Below are 27185 nucleotides of genomic sequence, written 5' to 3' on the forward strand. Positions count from 1 at the left end.
GAGGGTGTTTCCGTAGTCCAGTATGCTTGTTATAAGTGCATGGGTGACAGTCTTTCTGGATTCGGGAGAATCCACTTTAAGGTCTTGCAAAGGATGTGGAGGGTGTTGAAGTAAGTGGAAGAGACGGCGTTGATCTGTCGGTCATGGTGAGGGAGGAGTAGAGTATGATGCCGAGGTTCCGGGCATGGTCCGTGGATGTGGGGGTTTGCGGAAGATGGAGGGCCACCAGATGTTGAATCCATCTAAATTTGCAAACCTTCACAAGCTGAAACAATGGGTTTGATGTTTTGGCTGGAGCACAAGGTCTTTGGGAACCTCTACCTTTCGAAACCTCTATTTGACTATTGTGAGCCTTTATCCCAGACGTCGTGACTGGCTAGAGACAATACCTTAGATCCATTTCCCGGTTTGTCAGCAACTAAACGATCTCCTTTCTTTAAAACTCTTCACACTAAATCCTGAATCACTGGAAGCATCAAACACTCATAATTCACATAAGTGTTGTACAATGAAGGCAAAAACATGGTGCAAACCAAGCGGCATCCTATGTGATATGTGGCAAAAGGGAAAAATATGCCTACCAAATTTGAACTAGAAATTGCAGCTCTTGATTACTTCTGCGATCCTGGTCACAGTGGACACTTTCTTTTTAACCAAATGAGTTATTCTGGAGTATGTCTTCTAGTTTATTTGCTCAGCTGAACTACTTTGGGATGGGATGATGAGTCCTAGATATAATACCTACTATCCCTCAATCAACTCAATATATTACTAAATTCATCAAGATCCCCATCATCAGTGCCATTTCCAGCTGAACTCCTTACATAGGAGTCACTGGTTCGGATCGAATATGGTTGTAAGCTCTGATGATGCAATCAAGAGGGAAGGCCTAATCTTTAAAGAGGAATGGCGATTGCAATGGACTTTCTAGAACCCTATGCTCCATTGGCCTAAAGTGAGATAAGAAGTACCTTAACTTGATTTGCTCCCTTTGGGTCTAGAACATGGTCAACTGGAATCTGTTTGAATTGTCAAACAGAACTCATCACATATTTGATCTATGTTCCATGTATTTTTTTATTTAAACTACTCCTTTATAAGTTGTTTGCAGGTTAGATATTGGCCTACGGGTGGTTTGGTAGAGCTACCCTTTCAAAGAGGGGCATCACAATTGCAAGATTTTAAGTCCCAGGAACTACTACCTCCCTAAAGTTTAATTATTCCTGATTAATGGTGTCAATTGTTCAGAACAGCTTATTGGCAAAGTGACAGGCAGGATGGAATTCCTACACTGACAATGCGTCAATGGATGAAGTCTCCACAGGCAAGAATAATGAAAAATTCTCAACATCTGCCTATGGCTAGTACATGACCCCAGCTCACAATTTATCTTATTCAATATCTGAGTGACACAACAGCTCCTTTAAGGGCACAAACCAGATTACTTGGCATGAATCTAGTCCCTCGTTCTGTTTGCAGGTTAAGCCCTGCATTTACTATCTCCATGGTGTTCCAGATCATACAGTGCTGCGGACATAGCCCAAGTCAAAACCCTTCACAGAGGTCTGCCTTGCAACCTTGATGATTGGGACATAAAAACTAATAAATACATATACAGGTTGATTGAATTTCTATGCAATTTCCCATTTCTTGTTGTGGTCAGATTTCCACTTTTCTCATTATTAGATGTGAGATTTGCACTGTGGAGAAATAGTTTTCGTGGGTACTGCAGCACATTCTTAACACTTAAAATATTGCTTTTGTTCTCTTTATCGGATGCGCTTCTAAAGGCTTTCACTTTGTAGCCAGCGTATCTGAGACGCTTGCTAGAAAATGCACTGTTCAGGATTAATGATTTTAACCCATTCGATGCTGATGACGAGCTCAGCTCGTCATCAGCCACGGGGGGCGTGTGCGGATGACGAGCTGAGCTCGTCATCTAACGCGGCTTTTCGAAAAAAGCCGCGTAGCGCAAAAATCACCGCAGCAGCGATGCGGTTAAAACTTTCCTAGCAGGCCCAGCTCCCATTCCCAACCAGGACACATGTAGCGAGAGCCAGGTCCGCTGGTTCAGCGGATGTTGGGACACGTTTGAACACTTGCCAGGGCTTTTTAGGTTCTTAGTATCACTCATGGAGGCAAACAGAACAAAACATGTTTTTACAGAGTTTAGACCAGGCTTCAGAGTTCACATGAAAGTTGTTCATGATATAGCCCTGGTGAGTACTTTGTGCCCAATTCTGGTTCACTAAAAAGAGCAGCCCACTGACACTGCAACTACTTCTCATCTGGCATGTGTGTTCAGAAGGGTTTGATAAGTACCTTCTAACTCAAAGTAGTCTATTATCATGTACTCCTTAATAAAAAAAGCCACAAATTCTGCAGAAGCTGGATCCCAAAACGTACAGTTGTGACACTTGACAGATTACAAAAAAAAAACAGTATTGCATCGAATGCTAGGTTTCGGGGCACTCAAAACTTCGTCTATATGGACCAACCTATGAGAAGATGGACAGAAAGATTCCACATTTTTTCATTCTTAATTCTCTCATCTGACAAACTGGCAGGGGTACAAGGAAACCTGAAAGTTGTCGAGATCACTAATGAGAAAAACAAGTAAAAAAGAATTTGCTAAGGGACTAACATGTACAGTGCAAAAACATCACATTCCTTTGAATACAGACAATGACCTAGAGAGACTGATTGGTGTGTTCGGGAGCAGAGCCTGGACATGGTGCACACATGCATGGGCTCAAATATTCCTTCAGTGACCACAACTTACACTGTGTAAAGATACTTAAGTTAAATACTTAGGTTGACCCAGATACGGGTAGGGATAGTCCATTAGTAGAAGCAAAAACAGATTGGATGTAGGCATAAATAGAGGGTAAAACATATGGTGTGGTACCACAGGTTATAAAATAAAGGGGTTTGTTTCTAGATTGTAGCTATTTTGCACCCCTACACTTTAGGTTTTAAGGGTGCCATAATCACTACCTCCATTTAAAAAACATATTTCCGAAAGAGTGTTTGAATTGAAAACCGTTCTTTTAATAGGGATAATGGCTTCAAGAAGTCAACAATGCCTACCACGAATGACTTTCCAACTAATGCAACAGGCTTTTTACTGTAGTCTGATTTTCACTAAGCAAAGGATGAAATATTCAAACAATTAGTTTACCGTAAAAATACATTAACAATAAAAAAAATTACTTCAGTTACCTTTAACATCAGAGATTCAGGCGCTTCTAGTGGGGTACAAGCTTCATCAGAGCCAATAAGTTCTGCCCCATGCACTATGATCTTGGAGCCAACAGCAAGCCTCTTTCTGTTAACAAGTGCAGACAGAGGTGGATCTAAAAGAGCCTTTATCCCATACCATCCATCTGTAACTTCAATGACTGTCGAGCTTTTATTTCCATCTGACACATTAGGTTTACTGCCATTTGGAGACAACAGGTTTGTCCCCATGCTAATGACCTGGGAAAAACAAAGGATAAGTGTCTTCGCTGCTGTGTCATCCCTCTCCATTATCTTTTTGACAGCAGACCTTTGGCTTTTATCAACTTCCACATCATACCTGTAAACCAGCAAAAATAGCATAGTTAATGGCAAGCATACACACAAAGATACAAATTAAAGAGCTACTTAAGATCAATTATTCCCTTATTTACCCTGTCTATGATAAGAGAGGAGACTTGAGCTCTGAAGAACAAATTACTTACCTTCTGGAAAGCCTTATTTGGTAGACTCTAGCCGCAGATAACTTACTGTAGAATTATCCCTAGGCGTCAGACTGGATCTGGAAATTTTTTGTGAGCAATATCCCTATGCTCTGGCAGGTAGCATTGTCTAGCTCCGTGTGGCATCCTCCGCACAGGAGGTGAGCAGTGCCTATATAGGTGCCACACCAGCGCACTGACATCAGTTTCTCTTCACACCCTTTCCATGCAATGAGCAAGGAGCCCCGAAGAAACCGGACAACTAGTGTGTAAAAAGAGGGCCCTGAAAGGGTTGGTTGGTAAGGAATCTGCAACTAGATAGAGTCACTACCGGATAAAGCATTACCAAAGGTAAGTAACTTTTTCCACTGATAGAGACTTTTAGCAGCAGACTCCTTATCTTAGAATAGATACTCAAGTAATACCTCCTCTGAGGGGTTGGTCTGCGAAACCATTTAACACTAAAACGACCTGCAGGACCGAATGGGCTAAGTGCCCGTCCCGTTGGACCCGACTGTCTAGGCAAGAGTGTTTGGTGAACATGTGCAGAGAAACCCATGTGGCAGACGTCCAGGACCGAAACTCTGTGTGCAAATGCAGCAGTTGCAGCCTTAGCTCTGGTGGAATGAGCATGTGAACCCTCAGGGAGTTGCTTCTTGGCCAGTGTGAATCAGATTTTAATGCAGAGCACGATTCACCGGGAGATGGCCCGTTTTGGCATAGCCTTTCCTTTCTTGGCTCTGACATATCCCACAAAGAATCGGACGTCCACCAGGAACTTTTTTGTGCAGTCAAGGTAGAACGACAAAGCCCTTTTTGGGTTCGGTCGATGGAGTCGCTCCTTTTCCTAAGACGGATGCGGCGGAGCATAAAAGATAGGTAGCGTGAAGGACAGGCCTACATGAAAGAGAGTGACAACCTTTGATAGAAAGGAAGCTCTAGTGAGAAGAACCAGTTGTCTGGAAAGATGGCTAGGTACGGAGGCTTAGATAACAAAGCCTGAAACTCACTGACCCTCCAGGGAGGCCGTCTTGATGGTAAGGAGGCTGAGGGGGCAGTTGTGTAGTGGATCAAAGGGAATGCACATCATAAATGTGAGTACGAGATTGAGGTTCCACAGATGCATGATAAATGGTGAAGGTGGAAATATATGTTAGACATTTAAAAAAGCAAGCAACAGAGGATTTGAACAGAGATGGCTGATCTGGCAACTGTTCAAAGTCTGAGATGGCATTACGATAGACCTTTAAGGTGTCCTAAGCAAAGGCTGCTGGGTAAGAGAATGAATAAATATAATGGCCTGAGAAAGCGGAGCCGAAAGGGGGTCAATTTACTTTTTTGCACACCATGCCACAAACTTCCTCAGCAGTAGGCGTGTATCGTCTTGTTGGAGGGAAATCTGCCTGCCAAGATAACATTGCAGGCTTCAGGCGGAAGGTGGAATGATGCCAACTGTTGCCGTTCATCTCCCCACATGAAGGCAGAGCGTAGACACGGTTCAGGTGGAGAACCCTTCCCTGCTGCTGTGACAGAAGATCCTCCTGAAGAGGCAGCCTTTTCAGAGGATCGATGGCCATTCTCGACTGCTCGGGATGCCAAACTCTCCAAGCCCAGTCCATAGCCTCAAGGATGACTTGAGCCCAGTCGTTCCTGATCTTCTTGAGAACTCTGGACAGGAGTGGTGTAGGAGAAAAGGCATACAAGGAGGCCTGAGTACCACTTGAGATGAAAAGCACCTGCGAACGAGAGCCATCTTGGAAACGCCAGCGTGCTGAAGTGCTTACATTGTGCATTCTCAGCAGTGGCGAAGTGATCTAACCAAGGCTCTCCCCATTGCTGAAAGAGACCTTGCACCACCTCCAGATGGACACATCATCCATGATCCGCTAGGCATATTCGGCTGAGTTCGTTCTCCCTAGCATTCAGAGTGTCTGCCAGGTGTTGAACCACCCGGGATATGTCCTGACGATCCAGCCATGTCCAGAGGCGCAGGGCCTATTGACAAAGGGTCCACGACCCCACCGCCCTGTATGTTGCAGTGCCACATGACGGTGTTATTGTCCGTGAACACCTGAACTAGCTAACCCTTGATGGAGGCTTTCAATGCCAGCCGGATTGCTCAGAGCACCATTAGGTTTATGTCGATTGCACTAGAGGGAAAATACTACTTACCAGTATGCCTCTGTTCTTGGCATGTAGGGCTGTTGACATTCATATCTTAGCATAGATGGCCGCCTAGTGTTGGGTCCGCATGTTTGCACTTTGTTGTCCTGGAAGAGTCTTCGAAGTATCACGAGATAGGTGACTCCTCCCCTGGACTACAGTGCGCATGGGCATCTTCTCCATCTTCAGATTCTTTTTCGCCATTGTGGCAAAGATGGAGTATAGAAAAGTAAGAGATGACCATGTAAATGTTTGTAGAAAGAATTACTACAGCTGTGACAGGCACTGTGGAGGAGGGTGGGCGATATGAATGTCAGCAGCCCTACATGCCAAGAACAGATGCATACTGGTAAGTAGCATTTTATGTTCGAGGCATGTGGGCTGCTGAATTCATTTTTCATTCAGGAAAATTTCCTAGGAAAGCCATGGATGCCCCCATTTTGCGCGTTGAGTGGGCTTTAGAGGGAACTGTTAGAGTGTGCTTGGCCTTTTGATAGCATATTTGAATGCATTTAACTATCCACCTGGCTATTCCGGATTTTGAAATAGGGTTACCCTTATGTTGTGGAGCAAAAACAACAAATAGTTATTTTGTCTTTCTCAAAGCTTTAGTTCTGTCAACGTAATATAATAGAGCCCTTTTTACATATAATGTGTGTAGAGCTCTTTCAGCTACTGACTGCGGGTTTTGGAAGAAAACTGGCAAATCTATTGACTGATTGAGATGCAACGTTGATATAACTTTTGGCATGAACTTAAGGTTAGTACGGAGCACTACCTTATTGTGATGCATTTGCATTAAAGGTTCTTGAATGGTTAGTGCCTGTAGCTCACTTACTCGCCTGAGGGAGGTAATGGCAACGAAAAATGCCACTTTCCATGTTAAGAATTGTAATTCACACGAATAGAGTGGTTCGAAAGGTGGTCCCATAAGTCTGGTAAGTACTACGTTTAAGTTCCAGACTGGCGAAGGTGGATGTGTTGGAGGGGTAATTCTTTTAAGTCCTTCCATAAAAGTCTTGATAGGTGGTATTCTGAACAGGGACATGTGTTGTCTGTTTTGAAGATATGCTGCTATAGCAGCAAGGTGTAGTAGAGTATGCTAGATTGCATCTTTGCAGATGTAACAAGTAACAGACTATGTTCTGGATGGAGGCATCTAAGGGATTGATTTGGTTATTATTGCAATAAATTACAAATCTTTTCCATTTAGCTGCGTAGCATGCTCTAGTAGCTGGCCGTCTTGCTTCCTTGATAATGAAACTAGAGGAATGTATAAAGGGGGATTCAGGACAAATGGCCGCCCGCTTTGTGAAATTCATGACTAAGATTAATCTAATGCTACCAGCAGATACCCCCATGATACTTCACTGAGTGAGACATGAACTTGCGTTTTTTCTCCCCTTAAATTTAGCACTGAAAGTTTTTTTATCTTCTATTTTTGTATGAATTGCAATGATTTTAATTAATTGTGCAAATAAATATATCTATCTAGGCAAGAAATGTCAGAGTTAGGATACCTGGGCTAAACTAGATAAATACAGGCAAAGGATGTTAGGGAGGGTGACAAGTCTGGCCAGATGGTCTCATGGTTGTTTAAATGCAAAAAAACACACACAAATTATCGGCCTGCATCAGGTGTGAGGGCCAAATAGAGTAGCTAGTGAGCAAATAAAATGGCAAATGTATAGACTACTTATCAAGGGGCGTTGCCCAACCCAATAGCATACAGAGACAAAGAACAAAGATCCCAGACTCCTTAAGTGTGGTGAGTCTCATGTGATTGATGGCTGAACAGCACACTGGTCTGGAAGTCCCATTCTCTATTAAGGAGTTCAAGGAGGTTTTAGATGGGATACAGAAGTACAAAACACAGGGAATTGTATCCCTCTTGGCTCATACCGGGCACCACAGGCATTGCTTCTAGATAAACTGCAGGGAATATATGAGGAGGTAAGCGTTCATGGTAACTTCCCCAACCCTCAAAGACAGAAGCAACTATTATTCGGATTCCTAAAGAGGCGAAAGATCATTCCCTTGATCAGCAGCATACCAATCTTGGTCAATGGTGAATACCGATATAAAACTGCTTAGCCACACTTTAGCAAACAGAAACCTGCAAGTAGTGGGAACCCTTATCCATGAAGATCAAATTGGATTTATTCCTGGTTGGTGTACGATGCACATTGGGCAACTATCATGCACTCACTGGAAAACGCCAGTGAAGATGATCTACAGCACCCCTCTGTTTTCCTCAGCCACCCCACCCCACGCACTCTGGGTTGCTTCCACCTTCCACCCGTGCCAAAGTGTTGCTTCTGCTCAAATTGGATCACTAACTAAAATAGAAAAAAATCTGGAAGCCAGTTTTGTGTATGAGCGCAAGGAATAGGGATTAAGCACAATAACTTGAGACTTACACTGAAGACTGATTCAAGATTCTGATGAGAAACCGATTCAAAACAGCAACACATGTTTAAACCTGTAGGAATGTTCTCATATGTATTACTACAAGAAATGCTACAATTTAATGAATGAGTGGGTGTTGTGTCCCTTAACCCCTTAACTGCTGCCGACGGCCAACGGTCGTCACGAGCACTACCTCCCCAGTGCTGCGCACGACCGTTGGCCGTCGAGCCAGCATTCGTTCTTCGAACCTTCAGCACTGGGCGCTGAACGTTCGAAGCTCTGATGAGGTTAGGACAAATATTTTGGAGACCAGCAAACTCAAAGGAATTTTTATCACATTGAATACATTGCTGATTAGGAAGGTCATTAGGTCATTTGTGTACATGTAGCTTCGAAGGAATAGCAAAAGATACAAAATTCACAACAGACTACCATTCCACCTATTAAGGGAGTGTTTGGCTTTAAGGAGGACTGGGAAAGTTGGAACTGTTCAGGCGTTGATGTTGGAGAGTTCTTTCTCTTCCCTAACTTCCCCTATTCTCAGATTCTCTCCTTTAACTCCTTTTCTGCTCCCCAGACCCGGACTACAGGTAGAGGGGTCACTTTGCCTCACCATCTTATTTTGTCTAATGGCGACTCTTCGATACTTTTCATGTTTTCTGGAGCCAAGTGTATCAAGGTCTTTACCGAGAAGTTAAACTACAGATAATGCTTGAGGTTCATCTACATTAAGATGATTGTCTGGAAAGGGGCATATATTCAACAAAGCCTTACAGAATGCACATAAGCAAGTTAATGGTGGGTCACTCAAGGATATGAAGAGTACATTTCTCTAAAGGATTATTCTGTGAATGAGGCATGAGGCTCTTGAAACAATGGACACCACCAACCAAGCTAAAAAGTTGGTAGCCAAATGACGTAGAATTAGGATGCGTTTCCTTCTACCTCCACCTATCTGGAAAGAACCCTTGATAGTGTAAATGCCCAGACTGAAGGAGCACCAATAGCAAAGATGACACATGGCACTCCACTCCCCAAGACTGTACAAGAGGATTTGATGGTGACTTACAGCCCTCATGGGCGAATTAAACTGGGCTTGAAGAAGACTTCCGGAAAGCATGATGAAGGCACCTGGCTGCTGAACTGCTCTACCCCCGGAGACCGCACGAGAACAAAGATGGTGGTCAACAAGGCTTCAAGCCACCTACTTTGAACAAAGGATCAAGCAGCAAAGCACCACAGTTGAGGCCCCAATGAGGGACACTGTATGTCGAGGCTTCGCATTGGCTGTCTCAGTGAAGTGGCCAGTGTCAGAATGGAAAGGGATACCACCCCCTCCCCAAGTGCAGCTCGAAAGAGACACGGGGGAATGAATGAGTCATCATATGCTAAGACATTGCCGAAGATGCAAAGCAGTTAGGAGGTCATAACCCAGAGCGAGCACATCAGGGCCTAGGAACAGAAGAGGGTAATCAAGTGCAACTGCAAATCGTTTGGGGGCTCTGAGCATGTAAATGAGTGCAAACAACAGTGTGCAGCTGTCAAGCCAATGGTGGGAGAAGCACCAACATGGAACTGGTGTGTGGACCCAAAGGTCTAGTAGAAAGGAGCAGGTCTCTGGGCCACCAACCACACTGAGGAAGAACTGAGAGATATCAGGGTCAGTCGGCAGTTGAACTTCAGGTGCCCAAGGGGCCTGCACCCAAAACGGACTAACTGAGCACAAAACACCAAAAGGTGCTGGGCTGGGCAAATACGTACCCCGTAGCCAACCCATCATGAGTGAACTGAGATGCACAGGCAGGGCGAGCCTAGAGGGCTGCACAGGCAACCGCCACCCACCAGCCTGCACCAAAGGCCAAGAAGGACAAGATGATCAAGCATGCTTTAAAAAAACATCCTAGCACAGATGCAAGATGGAGCCACTACAACCCTCTGATGACCTTGAAGCATAGAAGGGTTTGCAGAGCGAAAGCAAACAGCAGAATTCATGGCAAAGCAATTTTCAGGGCTAAGAGAGGCCCTCTCACCACTAAGACACAACCTGGGATGTATGATCCAGGAGCAGAAGGAGGTAGTAAGGTCAAAGGATGAAAGAGTCGATATGGTTGAAAAAACACAAGACAACAAGTAAGAAGAACTGGAACTGCCAAGACAACAATTTATTAGCCTATGTGAAAAGCACATAGAGCTGCAAGAAAAGTTGGTGGACTTCAAAAACAGTTCTAGAAGAAATAATCAATAACCCTGAAGCCCTGAAAGGAGTAGTAGAGCGATATATCAAAGCGTACATAAAGATGCTTTTTGAGAGGAGAAGAGAGAAGGAGAAGGAGAGAGAGAGAGAGAGAAGGAGAGAGAGAGAGAGAGGAGAGAGAAGGAGAGATAGAGAGAGAAGGAGAGAGAGAGAAGGAGAGAGAGAGAAGGAGAGAGAGAGAAGGAGAGAGAGAAGGAGAGAGAGAGAGAGGAGAGAGAGAGAGAAGGAGAGAGAGAGAGAGAAGAGAGAGAGAGAGAGGAGAGAGAGAGAGAGAAGGAGAGAGAGAGAGAGAGAGAAGGAGAGAGAGAGAGAGAGAGAGAGAAGAGAGAGAAGAGAGAGAGAGAGAGAGAGAGAGAGAGAGAGAGAGAGAGAGAGAGAGAGAGAGAGAGAGAGAGAGAGAGAGAGAGAGAGAGAGAGAGAGAGAGAGAGAGAGAGAGAGAGAGAGAGAGCTAAAGTCAAAGATGGCAATATGTTTCTGTTGCATATCAAGCGAAAATAAACACCAGAAACCGAGAGTTATGGAGATTAACTCAAGGTTTATTCCACAGAGGAACCCACGACCTGTCTCCAACAAGTAGTACCCCGGAATACCCGTCCACCCTGTGAATACATTTCATGCACATCTGTCATGTTGCAATGAACTCCTCAAATGCTCCTGAGAATACGCAATAGTGTTTTGGGAATGTGTGTGGTGTAGCCCATGTGGCTGCTCTGCAGATGTCATCTAGGGGAATGTTCCCTAAAAACGCCATTGAAGCCCCTATCTTTCTGGTAGAGAGGGCTTTAGGAGGAACACATAACGTACGTTTAGATTTGTGGTAGCAAATCTGTATGCATTTGACAATCCATCTAGCTATTCCCGATTTTGAAATGGGATTGCCCTTGTGTGGTGGTGAGAAAGACACAAAAAGTTGTTTTGTCTTACGAAAGGGTTGTGTTCTTTCTATGTAGTATAGCAACGCTCTTTTGACATCTAAAGTGTGAAGAGCTCTTTCTGCTACTGACTGTGGTTGCGAGAAGAAAATGGTCAGTTCCACGGATTGATTGAGATGGAATGGAGAAATGACTTTAGGCAGGAATTTTGGATTGGTACGCAGAACAACCTTATAGATGCGCTGCCACCACTGCCAAGCACTTGGTGAACACCTTTGGTGCTGTTGCGATTCCGAATGGGAGTACTTTGAACTGGTAGTGCTGCCCGTCTATTACAAACCTGAGATACTTCCTGTGAGCTTTGTGAATGGGAATGTGGAGGTCTAGACTAGCCAGGAAGTCGTCTTGTGACAAGAGAGGAAGAACTTGCTGGAGTGTGACCATGTGAAAATGGTCTGACTGTATGTATATGTTTAGCGGTCTGAGGTCTAAAATAGGCCTTAGAGAGCCGTCCTTCTTTGGGATTAGAAAATACAGAGAGTAAACCCCCTAGTTTTGCTGGTGCAGAGGAACTAGTTCTATTGCACTTTTTTCTAGCAGAGATACTACTTCTTGCTTTAACAGTGATCGATGTTCTTGTGACATTGGACGCTGTTTGGGTGGTATGTATGGGGGGGGGGTAGATGTTAATTCTAGACAGTAGCCTGAGTGAATAATTTCTTGCACCCACCTGTCTGATGTGATGTTGATCCACAAAAAAACAACAAAAACCAAAACGAGCACCACTATTGCCAACTGGTTAAACGTGGGTCTAGACTGACCACTCAAAATACTGAGTTAAACAGTACCTCTCAGGACACTTGTTTGTCCGGAATAAATCCGATGAATTTTAATCAATTTAACAACACATCCGAATAAAGAATGTTTCACATTAATTAGAAAACATTGCTTATTTCACTCCACACTAAACATAGAACAACAGTTCTCTCATTCGAAACCTTTCATTCAAACATTCATACAAACAATACTACGTACAAATATATACAAACTTTACATCTGTTGACAATACAAATATTTACAAATCCATCTCATTTCTTATGAAAACATAGCATTGGAACAAACTGTGTCAATTATTTTAAACAGTGTCTTTGTTTTAGCGCATTCCTAATGCTAGCTGAAGGGGGTCTACGCGTTTTTTATAACCCCTAGGTATGGGGAAATCTCATCAGGACCACGTAGCTGTGAATGGAAAAGAACAAACATGAGTGAATCTGCTAGAAGCCGCCCTGAGCAACTTCAGGAACCAAAAACGGAAGAGGGGGTCCGACCTCAAAGGTGCTCGATTTCTTTTGGACCAGGTGCTGTAACAAAAACAGACTATGCTTAATCCCAGATTCTATTCTGCTTCTCTACTCTCAATGAGAGAAATAAAAACATACCAAGTACTCACATGTGTTTATATCAAAGCCACCTGTAGTTCAAGGGGAGTGTGAATTCTGTTGTGAAACAAAAAGGGGGTTTGTTTTGGTGTCAGTGGGGGTTTATTTTAAAGCGCTTACATGCTCAAGAAATAAATAGAATGTTGGAGCGCGGGGAAAAGAGGTCTTACTTTGAATCCGTTGTGTCCAAAGTCCAGCGTATGCGTGGTGAATATAGCGCCTCACAGAAAGGAGAATTAATCTGTGGGAAACAAAACCGGGACGGATGAGTAATCTATAGCCTCACGTGTCACCGTCCTGTGCAGCAGCAGTGCTGAACGCGGTCGCTGCTTTCCGTACCTTTTTTCTCTCTCGATTTTGAAAAGAGTGCGGGTGTTTGACCTCCGTCTGGTTCATTCGAAGGCTTGCGCCATTAGTGCGATGTTGTTATTCAGCAAGTGGGCGTATACCTAGCTTCCTGTTGCTAGGGGTTGTGGGATCTGTAGTTTTTTTTGCTGCCATGACGGAAAATACTAAAGTTGAGCAATGTGATGAAAGGCTTGGCATATTTCATGTGTCCCTCGGGGATGATCATTAAGTCTGCATGTAGCCGATGTCAAGGTGTCAACTTAGAACGGCATATGTCTGAGTGTATGACAGGCGGTCGCCTGAATTAACAGGAGTATACATCTAGGTCTTTACAGTCGATATATTTCAGAAATTTCATTCAGGCCATCAACGGCCGTATTAAATTTGACAATCAACATTGCCTCGTGACGTGACAGTTTTTCTTCAATGTCGCCACCTCGGTAGTCCTTTTCTATTTTGGCAATCACTGTCCATTTTAGCTCTTCAACTGTATGATTGTTGGCCCTCCAATGGTTAACTAAAGGTGCAGTAGTTATACCTCTTTTAATACGCGATTTGTGTTGCGTAATCCGACATCTGACTTCTTGACTTGTCTTGCCGATGTATAATTTGTCGCATGGACATTTTACTCCATAAACAACATATCGGGATTTACAATTGGAGAATTTTTCGTGTTTCCAGAATCTTTGTTTATGCTGAAAGAGAATCCCTTCTTCTGTGCTTGCGCAGCAGATGCAAGAGCCACATTTATGGTGGCCTTGTATGGGCGGCAGCCCCAACAATGAGCCCAGTGTTGGCTGTTTCTTTTTAATTGCTGCTCCCACTAGGTGATTTGACACACTCTGATCTTTTTTAAAAGCAAATAACGTTTTTTCTTTCAGTGATTCATCAATACTTTCCACCAAATGCCAATTCTGTAAGACGACCTTTTTAAACAGGTTTGAATTTGGACAAAATGTAGAAACACATACCATTCTCTGGAGAGTAGGTTTATCAAAACTTTAGAAACCGAAATAGAACAGAACCAACTAATCACGGATTCAAAAACATTATTGGAGAAAGTGGAAAAGGACATTCTGGAATTTAAAGATTATACCATCAATCAGAAGGAAAATCAATTTAAAAAAGATAAAAGGAATTTCAACCTAGAAAAAACGTATCCGTATTTACAACCGGATTTTTATTCAAGAGTGGACTCTAGAAAATATCTTGGTCAATACCAAGGCAGGTCAAATAATAAGTTTATCACTTTCTCGGATACCTCATCATCGTCTTCGAGTGGAGGTGAAGCAGATAATCAAAGAAAAACCACCAATAAAAGAGGGTCCTTTCAACAACAACCAGGCCCGTCTCCAGTTCCTTTTTTAGGGAGAGGCCAGCAACAAAACAGAGGACGCCAACGCTACAACTAACCATGGGAAATGACGACGCGGAGCCAGAATTACAAGAACTGGTAGTCTCCCCCATTTTCAATCTGTCAAATAAAATCCTTACACCAGCGGAAACTAGCATTCTAGAAAAAGGACTTTCGTTTGTTCCGACTAGACATACCAATTTCGTCAGATTCAAAACAGAGGCACTAGAATTCTGTAGGAAACTGAAATTAAAATCATTTTTTTCGCAAACTACGTATGATCCACCGATAGAGGTGACAGGTTTGAAGAAGTCATCCTTCTGTCCACCCATGAATAAAGTAGCCAAAGAAATTGCCACTTTTGAGAAAACAATCTTGTCAGCCATTACTAAGATGGAACAAACACGAAGTTGGACAAAATACATTTCTTAATCAGAAAAAAGTGCTCTAGATAACCTAAAAAAAGATCCTTCTGTCACAATCAAACAGGCACACAAAGGTGGATCAATTGTAATTTGGGATACCGAAAAATACATAATGGAAGTCATGAGCCAACTGAATAATCCTAGATGCTACAGAAAAATTCAAATTGATCCTACTGCGGAGTTGCAACAACATCTGTATCCAATTCTTGAGAAAGGTCTGAAAGATGGAATCATTGGAAAAAAGGAATACGAATATCTTAAATGCAAAAATCCACGTACACCCCTCTTTTATGTCCTGCCCAAAATTCATAAGGACATTAACAAACCGCCGGGGAGACCTATCGTCTCCGGTTGTGAGTCCCTATTCGAACCGGTTTCCAAATTTGTTGATTTCTTTTTGAAACCATTCCTCCCGAAAGTCAAATCATTTCTTCGTGACACATCGGATTTCATCAATAAACTTCCAACAATTCCCTTTGTCGAAAATGAGGATTTCCTAGTCACCCTGGATGTGACTTCATTGTACACCCAGATCCCCCAAAGCGATGGACTGGACGTGATTAATTATTTTCTTGAAGAAAGAGATAGATCTACCAGAGTACCAACGGAATTTATAATGGAACTAGCGTCATTGGCTTTAAAAAAGAATTATTTCAACTTTAATGGGGAGTTTTTCTTCCAAACGAGTGGCGTAGCCATGGGGTGTCCATTTGCCCCAGAATTAGCCATACTTTTTATGGCACTTTATGAAGAGAGATTTGTCTACCAGTCTAATCCATATGTGGACAAAATTTCGAGTTGGAGTCGATACATCGACGATATTTTCTTGACGGACAGGGACTGAAGATGAACTTAAGAAATTCCATGATTGGCTTAATTCACGAACACAAGAAATCAAATTCAGTCTCAATTTTTCAAAAGTTCGAATGGCATTCCTCGATGTTGACGTGTATCCAACCAATCAAGGTTTAGTCACTACCCTATTTAAGAAGAAAACTTATAGGAACAAGGCCCTCCATTTCCGAAGCAATCATCCTCGTAATCTAAGAGAAAACTTGCCATTCGGGCAATATCTTCGGATCAAAAGGAATTGCCATTTCAAGGATGAATACATCTTTCATGCCAATAACTTGACTGACAATTTAATAGCCAGAGGATATCCCAAGAAACTACTAAGGAGAACAATGAAGAGAGCATGGTGGGTCCCTCGAGAAACCCTCTTAGAAAAAAGAGATAAACCTACTCTCCAGAGAATGGTATGTGTTTCTACATTTTGTCCAAATTCAAACCTGTTTAAAAAGGTCGTCTTACAGAATTGGCATTTGGTGGAAAGTATTGATGAATCACTGAAAGAAAAAACGTTATTTGCTTTTAAAAAAGATCAGAGTGTGTCAAATCACCTAGTGGGAGCAGCAATTAAAAAGAAACAGCCAACACTGGGCTCATTGTTGGGGCTGCCGCCCATACAAGGCCACCATAAATGTGGCTCTTGCATCTGCTGCGCAAGCACAGAAGAAGGGATTCTCTTTCAGCATAAACAAAGATTCTGGAAACACGAAAAATTCTCCAATTGTAAATCCCGATATGTTGTTTATGGAGTAAAATGTCCATGCGACAAATTATACATCGGCAAGACAAGTCAAGAAGTCAGATGTCGGATTACGCAACACAAATCGCGTATTAAAAGAGGTATAACTACTGCACCTTTAGTTAACCATTGGAGGGCCAACAATCATACAGTTGAAGAGCTAAAACGGAAAGTGATTGCCAAAATAGAAAAGGACTACCGAGGTGGCGACATTGAAGAAAAACTGTCACGTCACGAGGCAATGTTGATTGTCAAATTTAATACGGCCGTTGATGGCCTGAATGAAATTTCTGAAATATATCGACTGTAAAGACCTAGATGTATACTCCTGTTAATTCAGGCGACCGCCTGTCATACACTCAGACATATGCCGTTCTAAGTTGACACCTTGACATCGGCTACATGCGGACTTAATGATCATCCCCGAGGGACACATGAAATATGCCAAGCCTTTCATCACATTGCTCAACTTTAGTATTTTCCGTCATGGCAGCAAAAAAAACTACAGATCCCACAACCCCTAGCAACAGGAAGCTAGGTATACGCCCACTTGCTGAATAACAACATCGCACTAATGGCGCCAGCATTCAAATGAACCAGACGGAGGTCAAACACCCGCACTCTTTTCAAAATCGAGAGAGAAAAAAGGTACGGAAAGCAGCGACCGCGTTCAGCACTGCTGCTGCACAGGACGGTGACACGTGAGGCTATAGATTACTAATCCGTCCCGGTTTTGTTTCCCACAGATTAATTCTCCTTTCTGTGAGGCGCTATATTCACCATGCATACGCTGGACTTTGGACACAACGGATTCAAAGTAAGACCTCTTTTCCCCGCGCTCCAACATTCTATTTATTTCTTGAGCATGTAAGCGCTTTAAAATAAACCCCCACTGACACCAAAACAAACCCCCTTTTTGTTTCACAACAGAATTCACACTCCCCTTGAACTACAGGTGGCTTTGATATAAACACATGTGAGTACTTGGTATGTTTTTATTTCTCTCATTGAGAGTAGAGAAGCAGAATAGAATCTGGGATTAAGCATAGTCTGTTTTTGTTACAGCACCTGGCCCAAAAGAAATCGAGCACCTTTGAGGTAGGACCCCCTCTTCCATTCTTGGGTCCTGAAGTTGCTCAGGGCGGCTTCTAGCAGATTCACTCATGTTTGTTCTTTTCCATTCACAGCTACGTGGTCCTGATGAGATTTCCCCATACCTAGGGGTTATCAAAACGCGTAGACCCCCTTCAGCTAGCATTAGGAATGCGCTAAAACAAAGACACTGTTTAAAATAATTGACACAGTTTGTTCTAATGCTATGTTTTCATAAGAAATTAGATGGATTTGTAAATATTTGTATTATCAACAGATGTAAAGTTTGTATATATTTGTACGTAGTATTGTTTGTATGAATGTTTGAATGAAAGGTTTCGAATGAGAGAACTGTTATATGTTTAATGTGGAGTGAAATAAGAAATGTTTTCTAATTAATGTGAAACATTCTTTATTCGGATGTGTTGTTAAATTGATTAAAATTTATCGGATTGATTCCGGACAAACAAGTGTCCTGAGAGGTACTGTTTAACTCAGTATTTTGAGTGGTCAGTCTAGACCCACGTTTAACCAGTTGGCGATAGTGGTGCTCGTTTTGGTTTTTGTGATTATCATTGAGGCTTGTCCTTATTGCCCGTGAGCCCAGACCCTGTTTCGGTTACGGTGATGTTGATCCATGCAGGCAGGAATTGTTGGAGTCTTCCCCCACAGGAGTGGAATGTTGGGGGGGGGAGGGAAGGAAAGTCATTGGGTAGGGGTGGAGGCAGAGCAGGAGGTGTTGTTCTTGCATCTGCCTTTGTTGTTGTTACCCCTGTAACCCCCTCTCTGGTAGCCCTTGGTGAATGTGGATTGGCCAGGGGTTTTGGAGGAAGAAGAGGGACTTTCTGAGGAGTAGCCTCTTGTGTTGCCTCTGTACGATGAGCGACGAAAAGAACGTCTGGGAGCTTGCTGCTGCAAGCCTCCCTTAGATTTTGCAGTGTCGGTGTCTTTCTTCATTTTTTCCAAAGACACGTCAACATTTGGGCCAAATAGGTGTGTTTCATCAAATGGCTGATTAAGTATTGAGTTTTGCAGCTCAAGTTTAAAACCTGAAATACTTGCCAGGCATGTCTACGTAGTACGGTGCTGGTATTAATTGCCCTTGAGGCAGTATCTGCAGCGTCTAGGGCACAACGGATGGAAGTATTAGTGATATTTTTACCATCCTGTATAAGTTCATTAGCCTTGTTTTTGTATTTGTATGGTATGTGCTGCATTAGGGACTCTAGTTCATCATAATGTGCCCTGTCGTATCTTGCCAGCCAGGCTTGGGTGTTGGCAATGCGCCAGATAATAGCTGCTTGTGCGGCAAGTCTTTTGCCAGAGGCGTCAAGGAGTTTAGATTCTTTGTCTGGTGGTGAGGCTTCACCTGTTTGGGAATTAGCACGTTTACGTGCATTGGTTACCACTAAAGAATCTAATTGTGCTGGGCCTTTAATATAAGCTGGGTCTGCAGGGGCAGCTTTATATTTTTTCTCAATGCGGGGATTGAAGACCCTAGCTCTAACGGGGTCTTTAAAAATTTCTGTTGCGTGCTTGATGACGCCCTTAAGCATTGGTAAGATGGCCGTAGGCCTTTGTGTGTTTTCAAAAGTGTCTAATAGGAAGTCTTCCTCCGTTGCATTAGTGTGTAAGTCCACTCCATGATATTGTGCAGCCCTCTGGACTAGCAGGTTAAAACCTAAGGTGTCCTCTGGTGAGGAAGGTCTGGAAGGATAGACATCATCCTGTGGGACTTAAGGCACATCAGGGGTGTTGTAATCATCCCATGGATTAGGTGATTGAGCGGGACTATTAGCCTGTGGTGGGTAATGTGCACCTCCACCTTCATAATCAGAATCCGTGTGTACATCATCGTCTGGATTAGGAGATGGTGTAGGAGAATGCTGTGGTGGAGGAGGTGTACGAGTAGGAACAGTATTGGGAGGTGGAGGAGAAGGGACCCTTAATGGAGAGGTTGCAATGTCTCTTCTTTGCAGGGGGAGGAGGTGCTGGCGCCTCATGTGGTCTCTTCATGGAGCTGAGAGTCAATTGTCCAGTTTTGGGATCCTTTACAAGAGCTTTTTGTTGTAGATCCGGTGTAAAAAGCTCTTGTGAGCCAGGTAGTTCCTTTGGCGTCCACATTTTCGGCTCCGTAGGTTTTTTAGGCACCGAGTCGGCAGGTGGCTTAGGAGTGTGCCCTTTCAAAGTGTCTTTAACGGGAACGTGGTTTTTTTCGATTCGAGAGTTTTTTCGGCTCCGATGCATGTGAATCTGGAGCTTTGGTTGATTTTTTACTCCGCTCCGAGTGCGGTTTCGGTGTCGATGAACCGCTGCCAGTGTTTGGCGCCGTGTGTTTGTGTGTCGAAGCAACGGTGAACGTGGAAGAGGAAGATGGCTTTTTCTTCGGTGTCGGTACTGGGTCGGCACCGGGAGTAGCCTGTCTCGAGCCCGAGCCGCCTGAAGGCTTTGTGGTCTTCTTTGCCGGGCCCGAGGGCGGGCGTTAGAAGCAATGTGTCGGTGTGCACCAGAGCCCGAAGGTGAGGGTGTGACCGAAGCCTTTTTAGATGGTGTCGAGGAAGGGGTGGGGGTCGACGGTCTTACTTACGACCCATTGAGCTGGAGTGACCTCCTCGACGTCAGAGTCTTCGACATCTGATGATCCAATACTCTTCGGCGTGCTGGTGTTCTGGCACCTTGACGCCCTCTTCGAAGATGTCGTCGGGAATCGGAGCAGACGAGCGAGCCATAGTTCTTCGAGCTTATCAGTCCCGGATTGTCTTCTTGGAGCGAAATGAGGCACACGCCGAACATTTTGAGCCAGAAAGTGAGGCCTAGGTAGGCCCGAAGGCCTTCGTTGATGACCGGAATCTAAGACTTCGAAGTTGGTAGAGAATCGCGTCTTAGTTCGTGATCGAGACAATCCCGTCGAACTGGGTGAGGATTGCGCGCCGAAGGAAATTTGGTTCCTAACCGGAGCGCAGGAAACACATCCGAGCCCGATGGCGGAAAAAAACTATCTGGGGAAGGAGCCGATGCCCATGCGCAATGTGGTCCTAAGGAAGGGGTCACCTATCTCGTGACTTCCAAAGAACTTTTCAGGACAACAACAAACCGCAAACATCTGGGCCCAACACTAGGTGGGAATTATGCATAGTGAACAATCTGCAGCTCATATGCCTCCAACATTAAGTATTCTCTTTCAGATCTCCCTCTCTGCTGTTCCTTCGACCAACAACCCTTTCCCCTAACAAGCTTAATTCCAAACCTCTGTGTTAAAAAGGCAATCCTTGTAGGTGGTGCCTGGAGGAGTGAGGGGGTGGATGTGGAAAGTTAATAGTTGAAACCTGGTTGCTTGTTTTGGACAGGTTTACAGCACTGCAAAACAGTGAGTACATATTGAGGATGGATGCGGAAAGTTAATAGTTGAGACCTGGCAGCTTGTTTTGGACAGGTTTACAGCACTGCAAAACAATGAGTACCAGTTGGAGATGGAAAAGATTTCCATGGCAATATATCTAAGAAACAAAGCCTTTGATGAGATGTTGGTTCAATTTTTGACACACCTTACGCCAGAGTTATGGGACGTTACATGCCCCTAACACCTCAACACCCTCAATAAATTCCCACTCGCCATGTGTGATCAAAAAAGGCAGATGATACTCTATGGTATTAAACATACTGCCAACCGCATCGTGGAACTAGGGTGAGGTTGAATATATTACAGTAGAAGTACTATGAATATATTACATTAGAATTCCTGGAAAATCACTGCATATTACCGTTATTACAGGAGCTGCAGGACAGTTGGTGCACACTGGAGGTAGGATAAGGGGGAGGATGCAGAAAGTTAATATTTCTTTGAAACATAGGTCCTTGTTTGGACATCTTTACAGCACTGCAAATCTTTATATATGTAGTTGCACATACCATATATTAACACAAATTATTAGACAAATCAGTATGTGTATTTGCTAATTTGTATGGTACTGAAACAATTAAATAGTTGTCAAGGAACCAAAACATTTAAAAGATGGATCACAGTTCTTTACAGTTCATATCTCAAACGTGTAATCAGGTTTATAGGGCATATTCTGTGTTATGACCATCTCACTTAAACGTTTTAGTGTGGAGAACATGCCCTTCCCACTACCTTTACAAAGTAAAGGCCATGAACATCACATCCTCCCACTAAAACGAGGAAACTTTTTTAGTGGACAAACCAGAGGGATTGCCTTTTTATGGTTAAGTTCAGGCTCCTGGAGAAGAGCTGCCTTAGGCCTTTTTGCCTGAATGACCATCAGCATGCAAGGTAAGCTGACGTCATCAGTATATAAAAATGAAATTAAAGAAACCATTTGGCTTCTTCTACTTTCACTGTTAACGGTGCTAAGGAACATATCTCAGCCCCCATGATCACCACGGAACAGCTTTAATTGGAAACAGGAGATTCTCCACCTTCCAATTATACCTCTTCCTATTGGATCCCTGCTCGGGGATAACCGCTGGATGGCAGTCTGAGAGCCGTGATCAACCCACTAGCCACTAGGATGTCTTGAAAAGGGTGCGTGGGGAACAGATTTGCCATGCTCAGGGGCAAAAAAGCCGACTAGAACCCAGGGTTTCTTAAATTAAAGGACACAAAGTGGTGAGTGCAGGTACACCCTAACAACCATATGGGATTGTTGGACTTCCCTGGTGCCGGCCAAGCCTGGGCCCAAATACCCAAGCTACCCACATCGCTAGATTGAAAGAATTTCAAAGGATAAATCTTGATATTTCCTTGTTGCATTTTGGTGCCTTTTCTGCCACAGGTTACCTGCCTACATGCATATGTGATGCATTGTTTTTATTGGAAGAAGTGTAGTAATCCTAGGTTGTAGGAAATGTTTGGATCTCCACAGATTCCAGGATTTTCTCTCACAGAAATGTGTGAAAAAATAGTGATGATTTTAGTCAAAGTTTGATGTTTGTGTATTCTCAGTAAGAAAATTCAGTGCTAGACACAGGTCACAACACTCTAAACTCCCCTGGGTGTCTAGTTTAAAAAATGTATGTGGTTTGTAGGTTTCCTCAGGTTCGGGCCAAGCTCAAGCCTAAATACGGCAGCCACTCACTTGGCACGAGTGAGTGAATTTGAAAGAAAATTTAATTTTTCATGATACAAATGTGATGTCTCCACATTGTGCTTTCGGGCTTTTCCTGTTGAAGCTACTAGGCCAGGCCACACAAGCGGGATACTACTTTATTAGGATAAGTGTGAGAACACAGAACAGTATAACATTTGCTATTATCAACTAAATAACTGTCCATTTGTGGCTCACAAATGGAAGCTCTTATACAAGAAAAAACATTTTGCAAAATGTCCTCTAAATCCCCAAATTCAGAGTTATGCTATTCCTAATGTGCATTTTTTCTTCATACTTCTTTTTCATTGATTACATTTTACCATATGAATTGATGTATGGTCAGTGAATTATAAACTGCAGCTCAATCGGTGGGTCCGGGTATCTCCTGATGTTTGACAACCAACAAACACTCTATTTCCCTGTGACCAGAAAAGTCTAATGGACGTAACAGTATATACCTGTTATAAATTGGCTATTGTGGTTAAAACACTGACACCAATTTAGATCTTTTCTTTTTCTCCTACTGATTTTCATTAGTCTTTGATTTCAACAATTAGTTTCTTTGGGAAAATATTGAGCAAGCAACACAAAATTACCTCTAGCTCAATTCAGACTTTTCAGAAATAAATGGCTTTCCCGGTTTATATGCCTGTTCCGGCAAGATGGAAACAGGGTGTTGTTAGCTCAAACAATTTGATGGCACTCTTAGAAAAGAAACACATACTTTCATGAACAACACATGTTTAAAAAATGCGACATTTTGGCTATCTTCTCGATCCCCTCTAGGGGAATCAACAAACTCTATGCACATTTATAATCTCCACCATGTAGGAGGAAAGGACGCATAGACCTGGATAAACATTGCAAACATCAAAAAAGGGTTCAAATCCTCGGGTGTAAAAAACCTCAGCGCTTATGAACCTAGGATACTCAGACATAGGGACTATTGAGTACATTACCCTCAATTTCTACTAGCTGCTTTGGACTGTTTGGGAACCATAATTTGGCAAATGCAAAATTCTATGAACATGCATCACAGTCCAATAAAAGTAAACCAGTTGTCAACATCATAGAAAACTAATAATTGTAAGTCACCTATGAGGCAAAAGACAAAACACTGCATAACTAAAGTGAGGTCCACAGCAATATTTTACTCATCTGTGTTATAACCAAACTGTTAAAAGAAGAGGCATCATCTTTAGTACCGTTGATTCCTAAAGGCAACAAAAGTTTCAAAATAGCCTAAGAACTGAAAAGCACCCCATTTATAAGGTGAAATGAGAATGATTTTTCTGTTTCCTCTACAGCCGCTGTATTCTTGAAAGCACAGGAGAATCATTAGAGGTGTGAGTGATTCTATGATGCTAGAATAAAAGCTGACACCATGCTTGAAGAAGTGGTGGCCTTCCTCTAGGAAAAACATATCCAAATAAAAACAATCATAAGAAATCACAAAACAAGAAATTAGTAAACATTTTTCAGTGCTACAGTTAGGCTGAATGGTGCCATCTTCAACTGTAGGGCTAGAAAGTTGGAGCTACATTTATGGATTGTTATGTATCATACTGAAAGGAAGAATTGGGTTTCTTGCCTATTGTTACTTATATTTTATAACTGTTTCACGTGCAATGCATATAGATGTTTGTCTTTACCTGTATTTCAATTGTAGGAGCACCCTTTCAGGTGTTAAGCAACAACTAGCAAATTTCTCTGGAAAAGACACTTCCATGGCTGCCAGTTTCCATACAATCCATCTATAGTGGTTATTTGCCCAAGCTTCACTAATCAATTTTGGATCCACTCCCGGTGTGTCACACAGTGCCCTGCAGGGGGAAACGGAAATATCACAGAATTATGTTACTTGGATGTAGAGGACCAATCACATACATTCCAAATCAATAGGCCAGCTACTTACTGGATAATCCTGAAAAGATGCTGAAAAGTCAGCAGATATATTATTCAGACTTGGTAGGAAATTTCTTGCATCAATGTATGCAAGTAGATGTGCCACATATTACTTCCATCACTAGTAGGATTTACATTATTCACCCGCAGTAGAGCTTATCTAAGCAAATCTCCCACCTTGTCAACCCCACTGGAAAAATGTCTCCCCGCCCTAGTACGTGGCTATTGGTCATATTTTTTAATTGCCCTTTAATAAAATATTATATTATAATTATATATGTGAACAAGGCTCCTCGGAGCCGAAACGTCATGCGTTGTGCCTGCTCAAAATAAATAGATTGCACAAAATTGGACCGTGTCTGCGTCTCTCTAAGGTGTGGGAGAACGCCGCACCTGTGTGGAAACTCGAACGTGGATTTCGTGGATATATATATATATATATATATATATATATCCCAACAAAAAGCTTGCCTGGAATGAGGGAGCCACAAGCAGGGAAATTAAGTTTTGACGCTTTATTTGTGATGCAAAAGGCAAAGGAACAGCTTGCTGCCTCACTTGAATAATGTCCAGCCCCGACATGTTTCGTGCTAGGCAGCACTTCTTCAAAGGGGTGAGAACTTGCTGTGAATGAAACCAGGTCCTTCTTCCCAGCACACCTTTGTAATCAATAACCCCACCCTCAGTGGGCGTGGCCATGAACATGGCCTCATAGTCCTTGTAGTACTGGGATCTTACTCCAGTGAATCTTACTCCAGTGAGTTGCCTGTTTCATTCTCTATTAATAATAATTTCCTGAAAACGTGCCAAGAGGGGCTGACATCAGCCAATAATCTAGTGAAATGCAACAAGAAGAAACAGGACCTGGGTACATTTTCTTAAGGTTGTGATCAGGAAACCCATGTTTGATACACGTCAAAATTAATGGTTGAGCTCTAAGAACGGGGTGACAATGTCTGAGCCCTAAAAATCTCCAAAAACAATCTCACTTTTGCCCAGAGTCCGAATCTGCCCCATAGGGTGCACTGATCAGCTCCAGTTGCAAAGGAGGCCTAAGAAGTTGCAGTCCTAGATTTGGGTAGAGACATTGATATTTTCTTTATTTGTAGTCAGATTGGAAACCACTCCCATGTTGAGACTGACATCTAACACAATTTGGTGTTGGCTGTGCATGCAAGAGGAGCTTGGTAACATTGAATGTCATAGTAGTGAAAAGCCGCCATGTTTTTCTGTGAGGAGAGATGACTGCAAAAACTCTCTGGTAGAAACTCTGTCTAGCCGCAGATTCCTTACCTTAAACCAGCAACTTTTGAGCAGTTCTCTTGTGTGTGGGTAGGTGGCGTTGTTCGGCTGCACGTTGCAGCGTTGGTGTCGGAACTGATGTGTGCAGTCACTATATAGGCACCACCCTAGTGTCTCCACCAGCTAAGGTGTTAATGAAGGTAACTTGTTCATCTGGTAGCAACTTCTAGTTGCAAATTCCTTACCTTAGAATAGATATCAAAGCAATCTCACCCCAGAGATGGGTCTGAGGCACTGTCTTGGCCTAAGAAGTCCTGGAGGACCAAAAATGCAAAGTGACCATTTCACCAGACCGGACTGTCGAGGCATAAGTGTTTGGCAAATGTGTGCAGTGACGCCATGTATCTGCTTGATAGATGACCTGGACTAGCACTCCACTGGCTTACAAAGTAGTTGCAGCTGTAGCGCTGGTGGAATGGGCTTTTAAGCTCTCAGGGGGCTTTTTCTTGGCCAAAGCGTAACAGATCTTAATGCAGTGAATGATTCATCAACAGATGATTGTCTTTTGAATTGCTCAGAATTCTTTAGCAAGATCAATATAAAACAATAATGGACTATTTGGATTCAGACAGTGGAGTCTCCTCTTCTTTAAAAGGATTTTGTGGGGTGGGGGGGGGGGGGGTGAGGTAAGCAGGGTGATGTTTTGCCAGATGTGATGATGTGATAAGGAAGAGTAACGAGGATTAACTGAAGGCGCCTGAATTTCGCTAACCCTTCTGGCAGATGTTATTGCCACAAGGAAGAAAGATGTGCATTGGATCAAAAGGATAACACATGAAAATGAGAACTTATTCAGAGCATAAGGCAGAGCATGGGAGGAAACATTTGCTGTAAAAGTGGAAGTTTCAGGAAGATACCATTTTACTGTGCCCAAAGGAAAGTCTGGTCAGGTCAAGGAAAAAACGAAAAGGAGAACTTCAGACAAGGGTGTAGACCGAGGAGCAATTAATTTGGATGGACACCAAGGCACAAATGTGTCCCACCTGCCGGCGTAGATGGTTTTGGTAGAAAAATGCCTGGCTGCCAGAATAACATCACATACTTTGGTAGGGAGAACAAACACCTTCAACTGTCACAGGTTGGGGTACACGACTGTGCCCTGTTGCTCTGACAGAAGAACCTCCCGAATGGGCAACCTGATTGGAGGACAGGATACCATACTTTCCGTGCCCAGTCTGGAGCTAGGAAGATGACCTTGGCCCT

General features: G+C 43.1%; 1 protein-coding gene across 1 annotated transcript in view; it reads right to left on the minus strand.

Annotated features, from left to right (window-relative positions):
- BRCA2 (BRCA2 DNA repair associated) overlaps window positions 1-27185 on the minus strand; it is a 616646-nt gene that overhangs the window by 311102 nt on the left and 278359 nt on the right. The window contains exons 18-19 of the mRNA XM_086935127.1: window positions 24428-24598; window positions 3223-3580 (exon numbers count right to left, since the gene is read on the minus strand). Of these exons, the coding sequence (XP_086791253.1) occupies window positions 3223-3580; window positions 24428-24598 (529 nt within the window). The remainder of the gene's footprint in view (window positions 1-3222; window positions 3581-24427; window positions 24599-27185) is intronic.

This window comes from Lissotriton vulgaris, chromosome 8 (assembly GCF_964263255.1).
Source record: "Lissotriton vulgaris chromosome 8, aLisVul1.2, whole genome shotgun sequence".
NCBI classification, from domain to species: Eukaryota; Metazoa; Chordata; class Amphibia; order Caudata; family Salamandridae; genus Lissotriton; species Lissotriton vulgaris.